Consider the following 20,635-nt stretch of genomic DNA (forward strand, 5'->3'; position numbering starts at 1 on the left):
CTGTGAAGTTATATTTGTTGAAGAAGTTTGTTAGTATTCTTCACGCTTCAACTGAGCTACTTCTATATTTTCAGCTCCCACAATTTACTCACCACAGTTTCACAGTTTTCCTCCTTGCAACATTTTCACACAATCCTTACTGTGTTAGTATTGTATTGCTGCTGCTGTAATAAATAATCACAAATTTGATGGCTAATACAGCACAAATGTATTACCTTATATTTCTTTTTTTTTTTTTTTTGTATTTTTCTGAAGCTGGAAATGGGGAGAGACAGTCAGACAGACTCCCACATGTGCCCGACTGGGATCCACCCGGCACACCCACCAGGGGCGATGCTCTGCCCCTCCGGGGTGTCGCTCTGCCGCGACCAGAGCCACTCTAGCGCCTGGGGCAGAGGCCAAGGAGCCATCCCCAGCACCCGGGCCATCTTTGCTCCAATGGAGCCTTGGCTGCAGGAGGGGAAGAGAGAGACAGAGAGGAAGGAGGGGGTGGGGGTGGAGAAGCAAATGGGCGCTTCTCCTATGTGCCCTGGCCGGGAATCGAACCTGGGTCCCCCGCATGCCAGGCCGATGCTCTACCGCTGAGCTAACCGGCCAGGGCTACCTTATATTTCTTTAGGTTAGAAGTCTAACAGGGCTCCTGCTGAGCTAGAATCAGGGGGTCTGCAGGCTGGGTTCCTTTCTGGGGGATCCAGGGAAGAGTCTGCTTCTTGCTCATTCTGATTGTTGGCAGAAGCGAGTTTCCTGCAGTGGTGGGACCCAGGTTGGCATGCCTTGCTGGCTGTCAGGAGAAGCTGAGAGCTCTGCAGGCTGGGAACATCTGGAGGTGTTCTTGCAGGAGCAGGTGTGAGGGAACAATTCAGGTGAAGGGAATGGCGTGGGGACAGAGTCCCAGTCCTGGAGTAATTGCTGGTGGGGACACTGCTAGTGTGCTAACTGCAGTGTCAGATTGAGAAGTGAGTTAGAAGGGGATGAGAGGCCTCCAGAGAAAACATTTAGGCTCATGCAGTAAATATTAAGAAATGTGCCTTGGACCTGAACAGATGGTGGTGCAGTGGATAAAGCATCGGACTGGGATGCAGAGGACCCAGGTTCGAAACCCCAAGGTCGCCACTTGAGTGTGAGCTTATCTGGTTTGAGCAAGGCTCACCAGCTTGAGCACAGGGTCACTGGCTTGAGCAAAGGGTCACTTGCTCTGCTGTAGCCCCAGGTCAAGGCACATATGAGAAAGGAATCAAAGAACAACTAAGGAGCCACAACAAAGAATTGATGCTTCTCATCTCTCACATTTCCTGTCTGTCAGTCCCTATCTGTCCCTCTGTTTCTCTCTGTGTCTCTGTCACAAAAAAAGAGGAAGAAAAAGAGAGAGAGAGAGAGAGAGAGAGAGAGAGAGAGAGAGAGAGAAATGTGCCTTGGGAAGATTATTCTAGAACAAATGTACACAGTGGCCTGACTTGGATCTGTGGGGCACAGGAAAGGAACATCGAGTGGGTGTAGGAGGGTTGGACCCAACCAGACCACCTACTGGCAGATTAGGAAACCTTTGTTCGATGCCATTGTCCTGCGGGCACTAGAGTGCCACCTCCTGAGGAAAGAAAGGGCTTTCTCCTCTCACTCAGTAAACCCATCACCACCTTCCCCAGGCCTCCTCAATTCCCTACCAGACCATCACATATACAGTCTCTGACATGGGCTTGGTAAATACAGGAGTGATGTCATTGTTACAATGTCATTGGTCATATCTGATTATTACCAGTGGGCCGACAGTGTGTGCCCCAGGGAAGAGCAGGGGACCACAGAGTTTAGTAGCAAGCCAGAGAACACAGTGCATATGTGGTACATTTTCTCAGTCTGCTGACTTTCCACTTACCAGCTATTATTTTCTATTTTGGCTCAAATAAAGTCATAATAATTCCCTACAGGTTTAAACACTCCTTCATTGACAATGGACAAAATGCTCCAGAGAATGGGAAGTTTGCACCTTATTTTACACATCACAGTCAAATGTGGGGGCTTAAGGGGTTGCTTGACATCTGTAGGTGAGAGATTTGAGAGGCAGGAGAAAGCAAATGAGGAAAGCTCTGACATTGGATAAAAAGTAAAAGGAGCTCTTAGTTCCTGAGATTAGCATTAGAGGAGACAGCAGAGAGCAAAGAAAGGCCACATGGAGGAGGCCAGGAGAAGCAGCCAAGATGGTGGAGTGTTGAGTGAGAAGCCAGTTTGTGCAGAGTTTGTGCAGGGAGAAGGAAGGAGATGAGGAACAGAGGTGAATAAGGCTGGTGAGCTAGAAACCTTTGATTCTAGGAAACTCAGATAAGTCAGTAGCTTTGTGAGCACTGAATGTGAGTGGGTTTTGGAGCCCAGTGTGTGTTTTTACTTGCCCGCCAGGTGCAAGCTAGGATTAAAGATGATGGGCCACCAAAAAAATAAAAAGTAAAAGGAATAGACAGATACTTCTTTTACATTGGTGGGTAAGGATAGTTATTTAACAGTCAACAACTAACAGGATAGCAATAACAATGAGGTGTTTTGTGGTCTCTGCCCTGGTGCAGTGCCTGAGGGCTGTGGGAAAAACAATTACACTGACATTCCAAAAGTATGTTGTTGTTGAAACAAAGGTCAGTAGAGGCTTAGTTAGGGTAGAGATTAACCTTTGTCAGGGAAGGTACTGGCCTAGGACCTGACTGCTCACCAAGATTCACTTTTAGTTAGAAAGTTTAAATTCAGATTATTCTATGTGGTTAGTTTTGGTCTCTGAGTTTGTAAGGTACCACAAACCAGTGCGACTAATAATTCCAGGTCCTGGGGGAGAACGGCGTGGAATTAAGAAAAGAGGACGGGATTGGGAGGCCTCTGAAAAGCTGATAGCAAGATCAGATAGCGAGAGCCCCTGTCTTTGCTTTATTATATAGGGTAAACAATTAAAGCCTTTAAGCCAATATATAAATAAGGAAGTCTCTGATACAAAGCCACTCATCTGAGGCATAAATTAAATTCCTCATAAGAGCACACCACCCCACATCATGCAACAGTCAAGGGTGTGGGGAAAAGCTTAGTATTGAAAAGATCTTAGTATTAAAAGAGTGGAAGGCTTAGTTTTAAACTAAGCCTTAGACCAGGGGTCCCCAAACTATGGCCCCGCGGGCCACATGCGGCCCCCTGAGGCCATTTATCCGGCCCCCCGCTGCACTTCCGGAAGGGGCACCTCTTTCATTGGTGGTCAGTGACAGGAGCATAGTTCCCATTGAAATACTGGTCAGCTTGTTGATTTAAATTTACTTGTTCTTTATTTTAAATATTGTATTTGTTCCCATTTTGTTTTCTTACTTTGAAATAAGATATGTGCAGTGTGCATAAGGATTTGTTCATAGTTTTTTTATAGTCTGGCCCTCCAATGGTCTGAGGGACAGTGAACTGGCCCCCTGTGTAAAAAGTTTGGGGACCCCTGCCTTAGACTATAATGACCTTGCCAGCTTACAGCCTGTTTCCCACAGTAAGGCCTTCATGCAGGTCTCCCCTTAGCTTGTCAGGTTTAGTATGTGGACTCTTTTTTGTCCACACTGGTAACAACAATTACCAAAAAAAAAAAAAAAAAAAGAGCAGTGCCACAGTGAATAGAGCGTCAGACTGGGATGCAGAGGACCCAGGTTCGAGACCCTGAGGTCACCAGCTTGAGCACGGGCTCATCTGGTTTGAGCAAAAGCTCACCAGCTTCAACCCAAGGTCGCTGGCTCCAGCAAGGGGCTACTCGGTCTGCTGAAGGCCCGCAGTCAAGGCACATGTGAGAAAGCAATCAATGAACAACTAAGGTGTTGTAACGCTCAACGAAAAACTAATGATTGATGCTTCTCATCTCTCCGTTCCTGTCTGTCTATCCCTCTCTCTGACTCTCTCTCTGTCTCTGTAAAAAAAAAGAAAAAAAAAAAAAAAAAAAAAAAAAAGAAAGAAAGAAAGAAAAAATGCAGTCTGGGGATTTGGAAACATTTTTTGTAAGGGGCGAAATATTATACTTTTTGGCTGTGAAGAGCCTGCGGTCTCCTGTATAATTCCTCTTGTAACACAGTCTTAGATGAACAGATTGACCCCATCCCAGTTAAACCTAATTTATAGGTGCTGAAATTTGTATTGAATATAATGTTGACATGTCACAGAACAGTCTTAGTTTCCCTGCATCTGCAGTACAGAAAAGACTACTACAAGGAGGACCTAGAGTGCTGTCACATTCTAACCTCAGGACTTTTTGTTTAAGTGAGAAAAGTCTTTAACATTTAAGCCAATAACATGATCTGACATTCCAGGGTGGTGGCTGGAGAACTTAACACTTCTGAACCTCAAGCCCATTCTCCCGCACCTACCACCCTCATGACATTGGGGTTCTTTCTGTCCTTCACTCGTGTGTAGTTAAAATAGAGAACAAAGGAGCTCAGAGAGGAGACTTTTCAGAAAAGAAGGTGTCACAGCCGAGTTAAGTCAAGAGAGGGGGTCTTCTAACAGACAACCAAGGTGAAATTTCTGTCATCTGCTGCATTTAGCAAGAACACAGGGCTGACCCAGCATCTGTCTTCATGGGAAACAGGAGAAAGACAAGTGTCTCAGGGAAAACCACGTGAGAATGAAGGCAGAGACAGGGCAGTGCTTCTCCAAGCCAGGAAATGCCAGAGACTGCCAGCAACCCCCTAAACAAGGGCCGAGGCTGGACCTCACCCTGCAGGGACCTCAGATGACTAGACAACGAGGAGAAAGTGATACCCAGATAAAAACAACCCATGACCATTTTGAACAGACTGCTGAAAGTAACTCCCACATTTATATTTTAAACACGGCCAGGTGTCTTGAGCAGTTCAAAACTGTGTTCTACTTCATAAGTATGTGGATGTACCCAGAGGAAAGTGCACTAATGTCTACAACTCACTTTAAAAGGCTCTGGATAAATAAATAACAATAAGGGCAGAAACAGAAGGACAGAATATAATAAAGAAAGCATGTGTAATAAAATGTACAGTGTAGACTCTAAGCAGGAGGCATATCTAGTGTTCATTGAAAAATGCTTTCAACTTTGCTATACACTTCAAAAGTTTCATGACAAACCATTGATAGTGGGAGGTGGGGAGGGAAGAACTGTGTTTCCTGCTGATAACAGAGACCATGGGGGGGTACCACTCGCTTAAACAAAACAAGGGTTTATGTTCCTTTTATGAGAAATGAAGTCAGAGGGCAGCCGCCCAGAGCTGGTCTGGCAGCAAGGAGAGGCATCCAAGCCCCAGCCTCGCCTGGCTTCATTCTCTGCCGTCTCAGTCTGTGCCTTCCATTCTCGAGGTTGCCTTTTGGTGACAAGTCGGCGGCTGTGCTCCAGCTCCAGAGAGGGTGTTCTACCTCAGAGGAAGGAAGAAGAAGAAAGAGTTTGGAAATCTCTGGACAAACACAGCCCAACAACATCCACTTATGAACCATTGACTCAAAACCATGGACTCAGCCTGTCCCATCTACCAGGAGGATGGGCACATTGCAGTACCGACCCCTCCTCCCAAATTGGGTGTGATGACTAAGAAGAGGCAGGAAACAGATATTGGACAAGTGACCAACCATCTCTACCACAGAACCTAAATTTTAGCCAATGTAATGTTATCAAATTCCATCAGCCAAGGTTACATTTAACCCTGGTGTAAAGCCAGGAGCCACGGCCAAGCCCACTATCATAGCCACCACCTGGCTCATGCAGGTGCTCATTGGATTCGGACAGTCGGTAAAGAAACAACGGAGCCAAAAACTGATGGGCCATAGTCTTTAATTCTAGCTTGCACCCGGCGGGCAAGTAAAAATACACACTGGGCTCCAAAACCCAGTCACATTCAGTGCTCACAAAGCCACTGACTTATCCGAGTTTCCTAGAATCAAAGGTTTCTAGCTCACCAGCCTTATTCTCCTCAGTTCCCCATCTCCTTCCTTATCCCAGATACAAACTCTACACAAACTGGCATCTCGCTCAGCACTCCGCCATCTTGGCTGCTTTTCCTGGCCTCCTCCACGTGGCCTCCTTCCGCTGCTGGCTCTACTCTATCCTCTCTCTCATGGTAACCTCAGGAACCAAGAGCCAAGTCCCGTTCTGCCCCCATTTTATAGTGTAGCTTCACAACTTTTAATCCAATATACAAAATAGGGAAGTCTCTAATACAAAGTCACCTATCTGAGGCATGATGGGATTGCACCATCCCACATCAAAAAGGGTGGGAAAGGCTTAATCCCAAAACCAAGCCCCAGGCTACAAGGATTCTCAACACACATTAATATCACCTGGGCGATGGCCTCCATCTTTAACAAAGTGAGCATAATACATTTTATCTGCCCAACACCTGGGAACTATACCCACCATCTTGAGACTTGATGTGTCTTTGGAGGCCCAAGACCACAGGTAAAACCTGTTTGTCCCAAAGATCCCGAGAGAAACAGATTCATAGTTTATCCAGTCTGACCTCAAATAATAGACTCCTGCAGGCAGAGGAGAATTGTTGGGCAGATAAAATATATTATGCTCACTTTGTTAAAGATGGCGCTGCCCACATGGAAACCCGTCGCCCAGGTGATATTAATGTGTGTTGGGGGCAGGCTGTGGGCAGGCAGGATCCTTGTAGCCTGGGGCTTGGTTTTAGGACTAAGCCTTTCCCACCCTTTTAGGTGTGGGGTGGTGCAATCCCATCATGCCCCAGATAAGTGACTTTGTATTAGAGACTTCCCTATTTTGGTATATTGGATTAAAGGTTTTGATTTCTACACTATAAAATGGGGCAGACTGGGAGCTTGCCCTCTCAGTTCCTGGGATTAGCATTAGAGCAGAGAGCAGGTTGGAGAGCACAGTAAGGCCACATGGAGGAGGCCAGGAGAAGCAGCCAAGATGGCGGAGTGCTGAAGGAGAAGCCAGTTAGTGCAGAGTTTGTGCAGAAAGGACAAAGGAGATGGGGAACAGAGGTGAATAAGTCTAGTGAGCTAGAAACCTTTGGTTCTAGGAAATTCGGATAAGTCAGTGGCTTTGTGAGCACTGAATGAGTGGGTTTTGGAGCCCAGTGTGTGTTTTTACTTGCCCGCCAGGTGCAAGCTAGGATTAAAGGTGATGGCTCACCAGTTCTTGGCTCCGTGGTTTCATTACCATCTGTCCAAATCCAATGCAAACCTGCATGTGAATGGCCACAATGGTGGCTACTGGCTTTACAAGAATAAATACACCTGAAAATCCAAATGCAACATATGGAAGACACAGAGCAAGAATGAACCTTCTCAGCAATTTAAATAAAAATTCTCTGAATTTGTAAAATAAAAAAATTTGTAAAATGGGCATTGGTTCCTGGCAGCACTACATTCAGAAACCTGAGAATTGTATTATTTAAGAATTCATCTCAGACTGAATTTCTGAGGAGCTAAAAGGTGGCGTGGGTCTGGTTGCTTCCTGTTCACACTTGCACTCTGCTGCCGGTGGAAACAGGTCCTCCCATTCTTCCATAGAGTCTCAAGAGAAACACTTTGAGGACTCACAGACAGGAGGACGAGGTGGTGGTAAGATTCATTGGGATAGAAACGAAGGACGGCCCTCAGTTTCCCAGTGTCCCATCTCCGTCCATCCCGCAGTGGAAGAAGTCCAGCCTTGTCTTCCTCAAGCTCAGAATAGGGACCAGGATCCAGAACGTCTATGCCCTTGGTTCTCAGTCCATGACAAAGCTTAGTCAGTCTCTGTCCTATTCTGCTAGCTTAGTCTCTATCACTGGCTGTGTTCCAGTCACCGCTGCACTGCCATATGGCCACACCCAGGCTCATGCTTGAAGCCACATGGGGCCCACAGGGCTGCTATGAGAGAGAGCACATGAACAAGCACGTGAACAAAGCAGCAAACAAATGCGTGTTCGCAGAGGAACATGTGTTACCGAGCAAGAGAGAGAGAGAGAGAGAGCTTTGCGTGTATTACCTCAGGCTTTCAAACTGACCAGTCTCTTTCCCAGTCCTTTGTGGGCTTGTGCTGGGTCCTTCCCCTAATTTCCTGGAACTTCCAGGGTTCTGTGTCACGTGTTCAATTCAATGCTTTTCTCAGGCTAGAGACTTTCCCGTTATGGTCGCCATTTTTCCCCTACTACGAATGTCTCAGTGTAGGTATGTCCCCCTGTCCATCTTGGCTCCATCTGGGCATGTTCCCAACAGAGGAATTTCCCTGCTGTTTTTATTCCTCACCCTCAGTAATCCTGGTTAATAGCTGGTAACAGGTCCTTCCTGCCCACTTCGGGGACTAGGTCCTGAGTGTGGAGAATGCAGCAGTCTCCTGGGAAGGCTGTGAATATTGTCACTTCCTAGTGAAGCAGGCTTGATGTCCTCAGCAGCTCACAGTAGATAAGGCTTAATGTCTGATTCCCTGTTGGGCGGATAAAATGTATTATGCTCACTTTGTTAAAGATGCCATCACCCAGGTGATATTAATGTGTGTTGGGCGCAGGACAGGATCATTATAGCCTGGGGCTTTGTTTTGGGATTAAGTCTCTCCCACCTGTCTTGATGTGGGGTGGTACAATCCAATCATGCCTCAGAGAAGTGACTTTGTAGTAGAGACTTCCCTATTTGGTATATTGGATTAAAGGTTATGAATCTACACTATAAAATGGGGGCCGGACAGGAGTTTATGCTCTTGTTTCCTGAGGTTAGCATGAGAGAGCAGAGAGAGTAGAGCCAGCAGCGGAAGGAGGCCACGTGGAGGAGGCCAGGAAAAGCAGCCAAGATGGCGGAGTGCTGAGCGAGATGCCAGTTTGTGTAGAGTTTGTATCTGGGATAAGGAAGGAGATGGGGAACTGAGGAGAATAAGGCTGGTGAGCTAGAAACCTTTGATTCTAGGAAACTCGGATAAGTCAGTGGCTTTGTGAGCACTGAATGTGATTGGGTTTTGGAGCCCGGTGTGTGTTTTTACTTGCCCGCCGGGTGCAAGCTAGGATTAAAGACTATGGCCCACCAGTTTTTGGCTCCATTGTTTCTTTACCGACTGTCCGAATCCAATGCGAACCTGCATGAGCCAGGCGGCAGCTGTGATAGTGGCCCTGGCCTTGGCTGCTGGCTTTACATTCCCTTTGCTCTCTTCCTTTATTAGTACTAACTAGCTACCCGCACTAACAGCTCTGTTTGGAGCTAATCAGAAAACAGTGCTTTCAAAGGGGGACTTTGCACTGTTTCTCATTGGGAGCAAACTCCTTTCCCCATCCTTTCTTCTAGATAAGAGACTCAGCTACAATAAAGAACTATCGAGTGGCTTAGTTCCTGATTTTCAGCTGGGAGTGCCAAGGGTAAGTGGGAAGAACTGGTGAAAGCCAGGGGTCCAGACCTCCTTAGGAGAGAGGCTGTGGAGCTTGGTGAGCCTGCAGGGCATTCCTCACCCAGAGCAGGAATGTGGTGCTGTGACCATGCAGGTGAGGACACAGTGGGAAAGTGGAAGGAAGGCAGGTAAGCCTGCACTCAGAAATCCGTGGGAGGGAGACAACCGGAATGAGGGAGCTTGACAACTGCCCATTCCGAGGAACTTCCTGTGGTCAGGAAGCAGCAAAGGCCTCTTACAGGCTCTGCTGGTCGTCTCTGGGAGCGTGTTCTAAGAGGTTCTAAGGTACGGTTGATGCTGAACTTATGATTGGCTGTGTGCCTCTTGAGAGCCAATACTCAAGAGTCAGGGGCTGGTGGAAGGAACGGTGGTTTATTCAAGAGCCAGTAACTTGTGAAGGTGGTGGACTAATGTTGCAAAGACCATCTTAACAATTGGGCAGGGGTAGGAGTTTTTGCAAGGAGGGAAAAAACAACAAAAAAAAAGGAATTCAAAGGAGGGGGTTGAGTGTTCTGCACGGAGGGGTCTAAGTGCAAGACAACGCAGTCTGTTCAGATAAAAGGTTGAAGGTCAGCCATTCTCCCAGAACTGCAATGTCTGGAGGTCGAAGTCAGTTTCTGCTTCTTCTGAAGGAAGGCCCTAGAATTCTTAAGGAAACAAGTTGTTTATTTATATATAGTCTTATTAGTTAACAGATCATCATTTACAGAAATAATGTTAAAAGTATGGTGAGGTGGGTTACAAGAGCTGTGTATTAAAGACTTACATGTGAGCCTGACCTGTGGTGGCACAGTGGATAAAGCATCGACCTGGAATGCTGAGGTTGCTGATTCAAAACCCTGGGCCTGCCCTGTCAAGGCATATATGGGAGTTGATGCTTCCTGCTCCTCCCCCCTCCTTTCTTTCTCTCTCTCTCTTCTCTAAAATGAATAAATAAAAATTAAAAAAAAAAGACTTACATGTGAAAATTTTCATTACCGAATCATTTGTAATATAGAAAAATGTGAACTAACCTACATTTACAACAATTCAAAAATAAAAAGTAACACATTGTCTAACCAGAGGGGTTTCCAATCTAGTGTCTATTGGCCATTCATACCTCCTCTTTGGAGAAATGTCTTTTGAGGGCCTCTTCTTATTTTTTAAATTAGATTATTTGGTTTTTTGGTGTTAAATGGTCAAAATATATCCACAAATATTCACATTTATATGAAGTAAAGTATATGATTACCATTATATATTACTTACATTTTATTCTTTTATGTGTTTCATTTATATTTTATGCTTTTGTGTTTTTTAAATTTTAAAATTGTCTATAATCAGGAATAAAAATAATAAATATCATCCCCAAATAATTAGAAATTTGTTTCACACTTGAAAACCTTTTTAAAATAAGATTTATTCCTTTAAAATATTTTTATTAACAGCTCTGGCCGGTTTTGCTCAGTGGTAGAGCGTCAACCTGGAGTGCAGATGTCCCCGAGATTTGAGCTCCCATCTGCTTCTCCACCCTTCACCTCACCCATCCCCCCTTCTCTCTCTCTCTCTCTCTCTCTCTCTCTCTCTCTCTCTCTCTCTTCCCCTCCTGCAGCCATGGTTCAATCAGAGCGACTTGACCCGGAAGCTGAGGACGGCTCCATGGCCTCCACCTCAGGACTCGTTGCTCATGTTGCAAGGAAGCAGAGCCCCAGATGGGCAGAGCATCGCCCCCCTAGTGGGATTCCCAGGAGGATCCCGGGTCAGGGCACATGCGGGAGTCTGTCTCTGCCTCCCCTCTTCTCACTGAATCAATTCTAAAGAGATAGAAAGGGAGAGAGAGAGAGAGAGAGAGAGAGAGAGAGAGAGAGAGAGAAACATTGATCTGTTCCTGTGTGTGCCCTGACCTGGCATTGAACCAGGGGATCAAACCAGCAACCTCTATGTTTCAGAGCTAACTCTAATCAACCAAGCAATCCAGCCAGAGTCCCACTTGGGAACTTTAAAACAAAATATTCAGATAATTGTAAAAGTGCAGAGTGAGAAAGACTTCAGCTCCTGCTCTGAGTGAAAGGGGAGCCCCGGAAGGGCTGAGTGGAGGAGGGAGGGGAAGTGAGTCAGGAACCTCTGGCTGGTGTGCTGAGCATAGACTGTGGGGACTCCAGTGAATCCGGGACTCAGGGAGGAGGGTCCTGTGCTCCTCAGAGTGTGATGGGGGAGGCGGGAGCTGGCTGTCCCAGGGAATTGTGGGTAAGTGGAAGTCTTCCTTATTTGAATAGTAGAACCAAGAGTTGCCTGTAGGCTAGGGTTCAGGTACATACATTTAACGTTATATATTTTTGGAATGAATTCCATGTTGGAATCAAACGTTAAGAGGCTCGCAAAGAGACATTTGTAGAGGGGGCTCTTGTGTCACCAGTGGTCATGGTTGAACTCAAAATTCGTCCTGGGAGGGAGAGGTCTCCATGAAGATTTCTCCATCTTCTTCCAGGTCCCTATTTCTACTCAGCTCATTCTGGTGTCTCTCTCTCTCTGCACAACAGATAAAAATGGTGATGTCCCTGGTCTTCCATCTGCTTGACCTCTCTCTCTTCCTCATCTTGGTCCAGCTGCTCAACCTCTGTTCAGGTAGGGAACAGTTCTGCGTCTATGTATCTGAAGCAGTTACCTGTGGTGCCAGTATGAACCTTGGACTCCTCCATCCCTGGAAGGCCCATCCTGACTGACCTTCTGTTAGAATTGAGTGGTTCTCTAGGAGTTTCTTACCTTGCTCTCCCTGCCTGGAGCCCCCGGTACCTTCTGCCCCAGCTCTCACTAATGGAGCACTCCCTTCTGTTGACCAGCTCAGTTTACTGTGGTTGGACCCCCAGACCCCATCCTGGCCATGGTGGGTGAAGATGCTGAGCTGCCCTGTCACCTGTCCCCAAAGATGAATGCTGAGGACATGGAGCTGATGTGGGTGCGACCCAGCCCCTGGCAGGTGGTGCTCACGTATGCACATGGGAAGGAAGAGACACAGGCAGCAGAGAATCAAGGGAGAACTTCGGTTTTAAGAGAGGACATCACTGAGGGGACGGCTGCTCTCTGGATTCACAACATCACAGTCTCCGACAGCGGAGACTACCAGTGTATTTTCCAAGATGGAGATTTCTATGAAAATGCAATGGTGGAGCTGAAAGTTGCAGGTGAGCCTCGGGTCTGTTCTGAGCTCGTTCTCCCACAAAGATCTGGGAGCAGAGGCTCCACACCCACCTCAGAGCACTTCTGACTACTCACGAGCACCTGCCTCAGCCCTTTCCAACTCTGCTCCTCTGAGACCCTTGACAGACACAGGTTGTCCTCCAGAGACCATTCCTCCTGTGTCACGTGAAGACGTTCCTCATGGCGGCCATCAGGGTCTAAGCAGGGAAGTGGAAATCATGGATAAAATCAATGAGAAACTTCCCTCAGCAGGTGTCACACACCTGTGTGGGTTCAGCTGAGCTCCAGACAGTGGCCGTAGTTCTCCATGTGTCACTGCTGTGGGTCCAGGAGGCTGACCTGCAGGGACAGCATCTGTGTTGCCAATGTCGTCCTACCAATGGCCCCAAGGACACACCTGTAGTTGAACAAGTTGTGTTCAGTACTTGTTGCAGGGAGGTAAATGCACACATGTGCAATGCATGCAGTGTCTCAGTAAAAGGGTGTCAGGAAAGACTTGGTATAACTTTTGGGCTCTGAGAGGATTTGGGGGAGGGTTTATAGAAGTAGAGATTTGTTCTAGATCAGATGCTGTCGGGATGGTGCAGAGCTGTAATGGGTCACTCACAGCCATGATAGGATGGGTAAGATTAGTCGTTGTAGTCAGGACACTGGTCTTGTTATCTCTGTGCTCAAACCCAATTGTCAAGTGGTCTTGATTTTGTCCTCACCCATCACAGTGACAAAGCACCTTGTCTGATGCTGCTCTTCCCTGGAATTGCTCATGTGCAGACCTCACGGCTGCATTTCTCGTTCTCAGGACACAACCTTGCCCTGTGGCTTCTGCCTGGGTTAATCAACGGGGAGCCCAGCAGAGAATGGAATTGAGGGTATGGTTTAGTCCTGGCTCTGTCCTGCAGAATAGCCTCAGCTAAGTATAGTTCTTTCCTGGAACCACAAATCCCCTTGAGAAAGCCCTCTTTAAGAGACTGTATTATTTCAGGTCTGTAAAAGGTTTCTTTCCTCTTCCCTTTGGGTTTAGGAGTTTAGGGACCACTGGAAACAACTCCACTATTCCTGGACCGTGGTCATCTCTCTGCCATGTAGTTATTTTCACCTCTGCACAACCACATTCTTTAATGTTTCCTGGGTTAAGATACCTGAGAAAGAGGCTGATAGTGATACCATTAATTATATCCAGAGTTTATCCCAGGGACTTACATACAACACATTACTAAATGGTGCCATGACAATGGGCATATCTTTCCCATCACATGGTAAGGACAAAGGCTTACACAGAACAAGAAAAGATAAATAAGGGTTCTGAGGCAGGACTCAGCCAAGATAAGGGGGAAGGACTTACATGTTTGTCCAGGGTGAGATGAGAACCTTTCCCAGAAATTAGCGTGTCTGGACATGGGACAGGGGTCCTGCAGACTCTAAGGGGATTTAGAGGAACCAGCTCTGTTCTGGTCCACATTTAACCAAATCTAGCATGAGGGTCAAACAACATTCAGGTGGTGGTCACATCATAGAATAGAACTGTGTCTCTTGCACAGCACACGTCTGTAAAGAGCTCCTCAGTGGAACCCTGCTGGAGTTCTCTAGTGTGAGTGTGCCCTCCATTCCTGAGGAGACCCTCAGCAGCACAGAGGACTCCCCATAATCCAGGCTCGTTTTTCCTTCCACAGCGCTGGGCTCTGATCTTCACATTGAATTGAAGGGCTATGAGGGTGGAGGGATTCGTCTGGAGTGCACGTCTGCAGGCTGGTATCCGCAGCCACACATCGAGTGGAGAGATGACAGGGGACAGAACTTGCCCGCTGTGGCAGCACCTGTGACTGCAGACAGCCTGGGTCTATATGCAGCCTCAGCATCTGTGACCGTGGAAGGCGACTCTGGGAGGGGGATCTCCTGTATCTTCAGAAACCCCCTGCTCAGCCAGGAAAGGACAGCCAGGGTTTCCATTGCAGGTGAGTGCCCTGCCGCTACCTGTGCATAGCTATGGCCCCTGGGGGCAGCGATGTCTCTCTCCTGCTGCTGACTTGAGTCTTTGCAGTGGATGTAAGGCACAGCAGGGACCTGGGTGCTTCTTTCCCCCATAAAGCTGTTTATGTCACAGACATCTTCTGAGCATTTCCTGTGTGTTACAGACTGTGACAGGCAATGGGAATTGTGGGCAAATGGTAAGATCAACAAAGATATAACAAAATGGAGGAGGGAGGAATATGTATAACCTATATCTTATGGAAAGGGATAACCTTTTCAAAACATAAAACAACCTAGTTGATAAATGATAAAAGAGCATGAATTGGCCTGACCTGTGGTGGCACAGTGGATAAAATGTTGATCTGGAATGCTGAGGTCGCTGGTTTGAAACCCTGCACTTGTCTGGTCAAGGCATATATGGGAGTTGATGCTTCCTGCTCCATCCCCCCTTCTCTCTCTCTCTCTCTCTCTCTCTCTCTCTCTTTCTCTCCCTCCCTCCCTCTCTCACTCTCTCTCCTCTCTAAAATGAATAAATAAATAAAATAAAAGCATGAATTATCAGCTCACAAAAAAGAAATCACCCCATGAAAAAATGTCCACTCTCACTGAATAAAGAAATGTTTTCCACCTGTGATATTGTCAATAAAACAAAAAATGAGATCATTGGAAAAACATTCTGATAACAGCTTTGTGGGGAGACAGTCACTCTTAGATGATTGTTGCTACAATGTGGTATATTTTTGGTATACATTGGCCCATCTTCTCATTTGGACAATAGAGCAATCTTTATCCAAACTACTTCTTTATTGATTCAAAATGTATCTGACAGATCAGCTTGCAATTGATAAAATGATCCATGTGAAATGCTATTTTTTATACCATTAATTAAAATAGCACAAAGAGACTCTTCTATGCCCTCCATTGTGAAGGGTTCTATTGTGAGAGGAAACGCAGACGTCTCTCTGTGCTGACATGGACGGTCCCCAAGGCACTGAACAGAGAGAGCAGGAGTCAGACCAGCTGGTTCAGAGTTGCTGTGTTTGCTGTAAGCAAGAACAAATAGGATATGTGTATATTTTTAAAATGTAATAAACACTTGCGTGGCACTCTATGAGTCAGGCACTTTATAAGCATTAATTGATTCCTTTTACCTGTTGGGACACCAGGAACATTATGGTGAAGTCATTAGTTCCTGGTCACATGCTAGTCAGGCAGAAGACCCAGACTGGGAACCCAGGCCCTCCAGCTCCAAGATTTTAATCACATATACAGCTGACTAATGAGAACTAATAAATAGGGCACTGAACCAGGGAGTGGAGAGTAGACTTCAGTGACTTTGTATATATTGTTTGATATTTGAACTATTCCCATGTGAGAGGCAGGCATGTCAAGACAATAGTGTTGTGTGACAGTAAGGGTTCTGGCCCCTCTGGGAAGAGAACCATCTGTCCCGAGACACCCAGCGACCCCGCCTGGCTAGAGGCTGAGACTGTCCCTTCGCAGGTCCCCTCTTCTGGAATGCGCAGCCCTGGGTGGTGGCCGTCGCGGTGACCCTGCCGGCGCTGCTGGGGATCCTGGCGGCGGCGGGGTTCTTCCTGTGGCGACAGAAGAGGAGAAACAAGACACTGTCCAGGGAGAAGGAGCGGGACCGAAGCGCCAAAGGTGAGTCCCGGCTGCAGGAGCGCGACCGCCCCGCCCCAGACCGCGCCCCCACCGCGCCCGTCCTCCCTCCATCCCCGTGACAGGGTTTTTTTCTGCTTATTTTCAGAGAAGCTGCAGCGCGAACTCAGTAAGTACCGGTCCCCGCCCCGCGCGTCCCGGGGTCCCTGCATCACGCGCGTCACCGACTCCTCACTTGTTTCTTGCAGGACAGATGAAGATCCAGTACCTGGCGCGTGAGTGTCCCGGACCCTCGTCTCAGACTCTCTGCTCGGATATGATCCCGCCCTTCCCTCACCCCTAACCGCCCGGGGGTGGGGGAGATAAGGACGCTGATGGGGCAGCGGGGCAGGGGTTTTCTCAATGGAGAAGGGGCTTCAGTCTCCACCAGGGGCCGCTCGCACCGGGACATCCAGGGGACACAGGAAAGGACAAGGGCGGGGGAGGTGGACTCAGTGTGTGAGGTCCTCCCCTCCCTGGTGGCTTTACACAGTCTGTAGTCTGCTGAGAAGAAACCAGAGGACAGAGAAGTGTCTCTTAAAATACAAGTGTCTACCGTGTCAGTTGTCACAGAAATACCTGCTGGAAAATATAGTATCTGAGATTTTCTCATTAAGTTGCATAGATAGATTCTAGCGCACGCGCGCACACACACACACACACACACACACACACACACACACGCACACAGCGAGCCCACGCCCAGGTACAAGAGTAAAGTAGGCACCCCTCAACTACTGGGACCCCTAGGGGATGCCTGAAACCGAGGACAGTACCACACCCTGTACACACAGGTTTATGTCCTTTTCTCTGAAAGGAAGGCTTCTCACTGGCATACATGTATTGCCAACATCACTACTCTTGCCTTTTCGGGCAATTATTAAGTAAAATAAGGGTGAGTTGAACACGAGTACTGTGATACTGCCCCAGTAGATCTGATCACCCAGCAGCTCCTAAGTGACTAAGGTGAGGGGGTGGGGTCCACAGTGGGGACATGCTGGACACAGGCACGGTTCTCCCTGGGATGGTGGCAGTGGCATGGCATGATGTTTCATCAAACTACTCAGAGAAATGTACAATTTAAAAGGTACGAATTGTGTATTTCTGGATTTTTCTACTTAATACTTTTGGACCACTGTGAAAGGAAGGTAGCAAACTTCAGAAAGCAATACCACAGACAAGGGTGACTGCTGTGCAGACAGGTACACACAGATCTGCAGTGACAGCTGGGACAGCTCATGTAGGGTGCCTGCAGGGTCACTAGATGCAGTTGATTTAAAGAGGGGGGAGCAGAGAACTGAACAGGCAGAGGGAGAGGCAGGAAGGGGGGAGGGTCAAAAGAAAAATCAGATGAGTGCAAGAGGAAGAGAAAAGAAATGACTGAAATGACAGTTCAGGTGACTCTACTGTCTTCCCTTTGCAGGTGAGAAGTCTCAGGCCTACACTGGTGAGTGACACTGATGCTCTCTGTGTACAAAGCATTTAAACCCTCTCTCTGCTGGTGAGAAATAACCAGATCCAGCTCTAAGGCCCATTTTCTGTGGCCTTTCTGGACATTCAGAGAGGACCTTCTACATACAGCGTCCCCTCACCCTGCTGACACAGACACCATACCTGGGCTAAGCCATGTTCCCTGCAGCCTTAGCCTGATAGGGGGAATCCCAAGATGCAGAGGTTTCATGCCTGATCCTCAGAGCTGTAGATGCAGGAAACTGGATGTTGGAAGAGACTGAGGAAAGGAGAGAGAAGAGGCTTAGTGAGAGGGATGGTGGAGGAAGAACAGAAATGATGACCTTTTTGTCTGTGTCTCCTTCCTTTCAGAGTGGAAGACGTCCCTCTTCCAACCTGGTAAGTGAGTCACTGTATGTTCCCTAGAATAACAACCGAGGGACCCTGGTCCCTTTTTCTTCTCCAAATCCTGACTAGGGGAGTCTAAGAGGGTGACTTGAGGTCCTGGTCTCAAAGGTGTGCCCATCTCCTGCTGAGGACACAGAAAACCAGGGACAAGTGCTGTCCTGGGCTCCACTGGTCCTTGTGGGAAGGAAGAGGCGTGAGGGGTGCAGCTGGGGGAAGGGCTGCAGGGAGAGTCAGGATGGGACCTGCCCCAGCTCTGCCCCTCCTGCCCCTGTGTGTCCTCAGGTTACTCAATGTTTCTGAGCTTCAATGCCCTCACTTTGGATGATGGTAGAAATTCCTACTATGTGAGGTGGAGGTGAAGATTAAATGTCATAATGAATGCATATTGTCGAAAACGCCAACAGGAAAGAGATAGCCTGTTTAAAGTGGGTGTTTGTCTGATGGAAATGACCATAGTAAGGAGAAGGTATTTTAAGGCCTAAAAAAGAAGCCACTCCTTAGAATGTAACAGACTGTGTTATAGGGTAATTGACTGACAAGGGGTAGGGTCAGATCACACAGAAACCCAGCAATCTGCACAGATTACTCACCGCTACAGACATGTTGCCATACTTTCCTTATAGTATAACTTGGGTACTAATGATTGACAGGAGAAAAGGACAAAGAATGTGTTAGCAGCAGGCCATTAGTCCTGGTCTTGAGATGTATGATTTTTTATAATCGATACTGTCACCAGTTTGGTATTGACCTCAGTTTTCCTGACATTCAAGCTGCTACTAACAAAAATGTCCATGGCTGTATTTTAAGGAACACAGCCATTCATCACCTGTCAGGCTTTGGTGTGCTTGCTGAGGACAGTGAGATTGGTCAAAGGTCACAGCATGAGAAGATGAAAGAACTCTGTGACACAGAGATGCAATTGGTTTTGTTCACTGTCACTTCTGCACAGTGATTAATGAGGGGTGAAGCTCTGGCTGGATAGTTCTGTTGGTTGGAGCATCATCCTGATATGCAGACGTTGTGAGTTCAATCGCCCTGGTCAGGTCACATACAGGAACAGGTTTTGTTTTGTTTGGAGAGAGAGATAAGAAAGGAAAGAGATGAGAAGATAAACTTGAAGTTGCAGCACTTTACTTGTTCATTGATTGCTTCTCCTATGTGCTTTGACGGAGCGGGAGAGGCAGGGGGTGGTCAGTGGCTCGAGCTGAACCAGTGACTCCTTGCTAAACCAGCAACCTTGGACTCAAGTCAGCAACCATGGGATCAAGTCCAAGATCCCATGCTCAAGCGGGCAACCTCGGGGTTTCTAACCTGGGACCTCAGTGTCCTACCTACATGCCCTACTCATTGTACCACCACCGGTCAAACAAGGAAGAGATTGATGCTTCTGTCTCTCTCTCTCACTGTCTCTTTTCTTTCCTCTCTGTCTCTAAAATAAAAGTAAAAATAAAGTTTAAAAAAAAACAAGCAAAAACAAAAGAGGGTTTAGAGAAGGAACTACTAGCATGGGCAGGGGTGGCATTAAAGGAAACCAGCAAGGATGAATGGTGCCCCAGGGCTCCCACAGTGGGAGCTGTCACCACCCCTAGGCTGAAGGGGGAGGGACAGGGAGCAGTCACTGGAGCCCAGAGGAAGCTGGAGCTCAGGGAGAGGCTGCCTGAGAGGAGTCAGGCTCTGTCAGAGCATCTCCAGTGGAGGAAGTGGGGGAGTCAGTGCTGGGCCTCTTTCCTTTCTCCTTCCTGTCTCAGCTGGTCCCTCCCCTAGCCCAAACCCAGCAGATCACCAGAGGCAAGAAAGTCCAACAATGCAGTGGATAGAGGACTGATTCCTGGGACCAGAGAATGTTTTGCCCAGGTGGGGAGAGGACATGAGAGCTCACAGAGCCCCCAGCATGGCTCCAAGCACAGAAGAGACGTGGTCTATGTTATCACACCAGGCACTTCCTGCCTGGACAGCCGGCCTTGGGCTAAATATGCCATACAGTTTGCTGTAGTCTAAACTGAGATTAGCATTTTCACACCCATTTTACAGATATGAAATTGAGACTTAAGATATATAGTTTGTATCTTAGGAGAAAGAGAGACAGTGCTGAAAATGAAGTCAACCAGCTCAGGATGGGGGAGCAAGGGCTGAAATTGAGTCCATGAGACTGTGCAGCACAGGTGGGCACGGTCATGTTGGGGAGAAAAACAGGGAAAAGGTGGAAGGTGACAGCTCACTATGGTGGGTTAGATTTAACCCGAACCTCCTCACCTTCCCCTTCCATATTGAACCCTCTCCCTTCCCTGTGGGTTCTCGTGGCCTGGCTGAGGGTCACATCCAAGACAGGCTGGGGACCCCATGCTCTGGTATTAGGTCTTCTCAGCCAGACCCAGGCCTTGTAGGCTCAGGCTCTGAAGTCCAGGAACCATGGCTGACTCCACACTATCTGAACCCTCTGCAGTTGATGTGTTTCTGGATCCGGACACCGCACACCCCAGGCTCATTGTTTCCCAGGACCAGAGGAGGCTAATGCGGAAATACAACATGCAGAGCCTGCCATACAACAATGAGAGATTTGTCTCGCATCCCTGTGTGCTGGGCTGTGAGAGCTTCACGTCGGGGAGACATTTTTGGGAGGTGGAGGTGGGGGACAGGGAA

At 47.6% G+C, this 20,635-nt stretch overlaps 1 protein-coding gene across 6 annotated transcripts in view; it reads left to right on the plus strand.

Moving 5' to 3' along the window:
• LOC136382963 (butyrophilin subfamily 3 member A3-like) overlaps positions 1–20,635 on the plus strand; it is a 108,903-nt gene that overhangs the window by 10,408 nt on the left and 77,860 nt on the right. For 3 of the 6 annotated variants that reach the window (XM_066352365.1, XM_066352361.1, XM_066352357.1), the window contains exons 1-3: positions 9,290–9,428; positions 11,854–11,938; positions 12,154–12,495. The exons of 1 other annotated variant lie outside the window; for it this stretch is intronic. In XM_066352365.1, the coding sequence (XP_066208462.1) occupies positions 9,423–9,428; positions 11,854–11,938; positions 12,154–12,495 (433 nt within the window). In that variant the 5' untranslated portion in view covers positions 9,290–9,422. Of the gene's footprint in view, positions 1–9,289; positions 9,429–11,853; positions 11,939–12,153; positions 12,496–14,181; positions 14,464–15,982; positions 16,142–16,247; positions 16,269–16,347; positions 16,375–17,561; positions 17,586–20,635 lie in introns of those variants that run through there. 2 more of the 6 variants (XM_066352364.1, XM_066352363.1) reach the window with 2 other exon arrangements.

This window comes from Saccopteryx leptura, chromosome 11 (genome assembly GCF_036850995.1).
Source record: "Saccopteryx leptura isolate mSacLep1 chromosome 11, mSacLep1_pri_phased_curated, whole genome shotgun sequence".
Classification (NCBI taxonomy): Eukaryota; Metazoa; Chordata; class Mammalia; order Chiroptera; family Emballonuridae; genus Saccopteryx; species Saccopteryx leptura.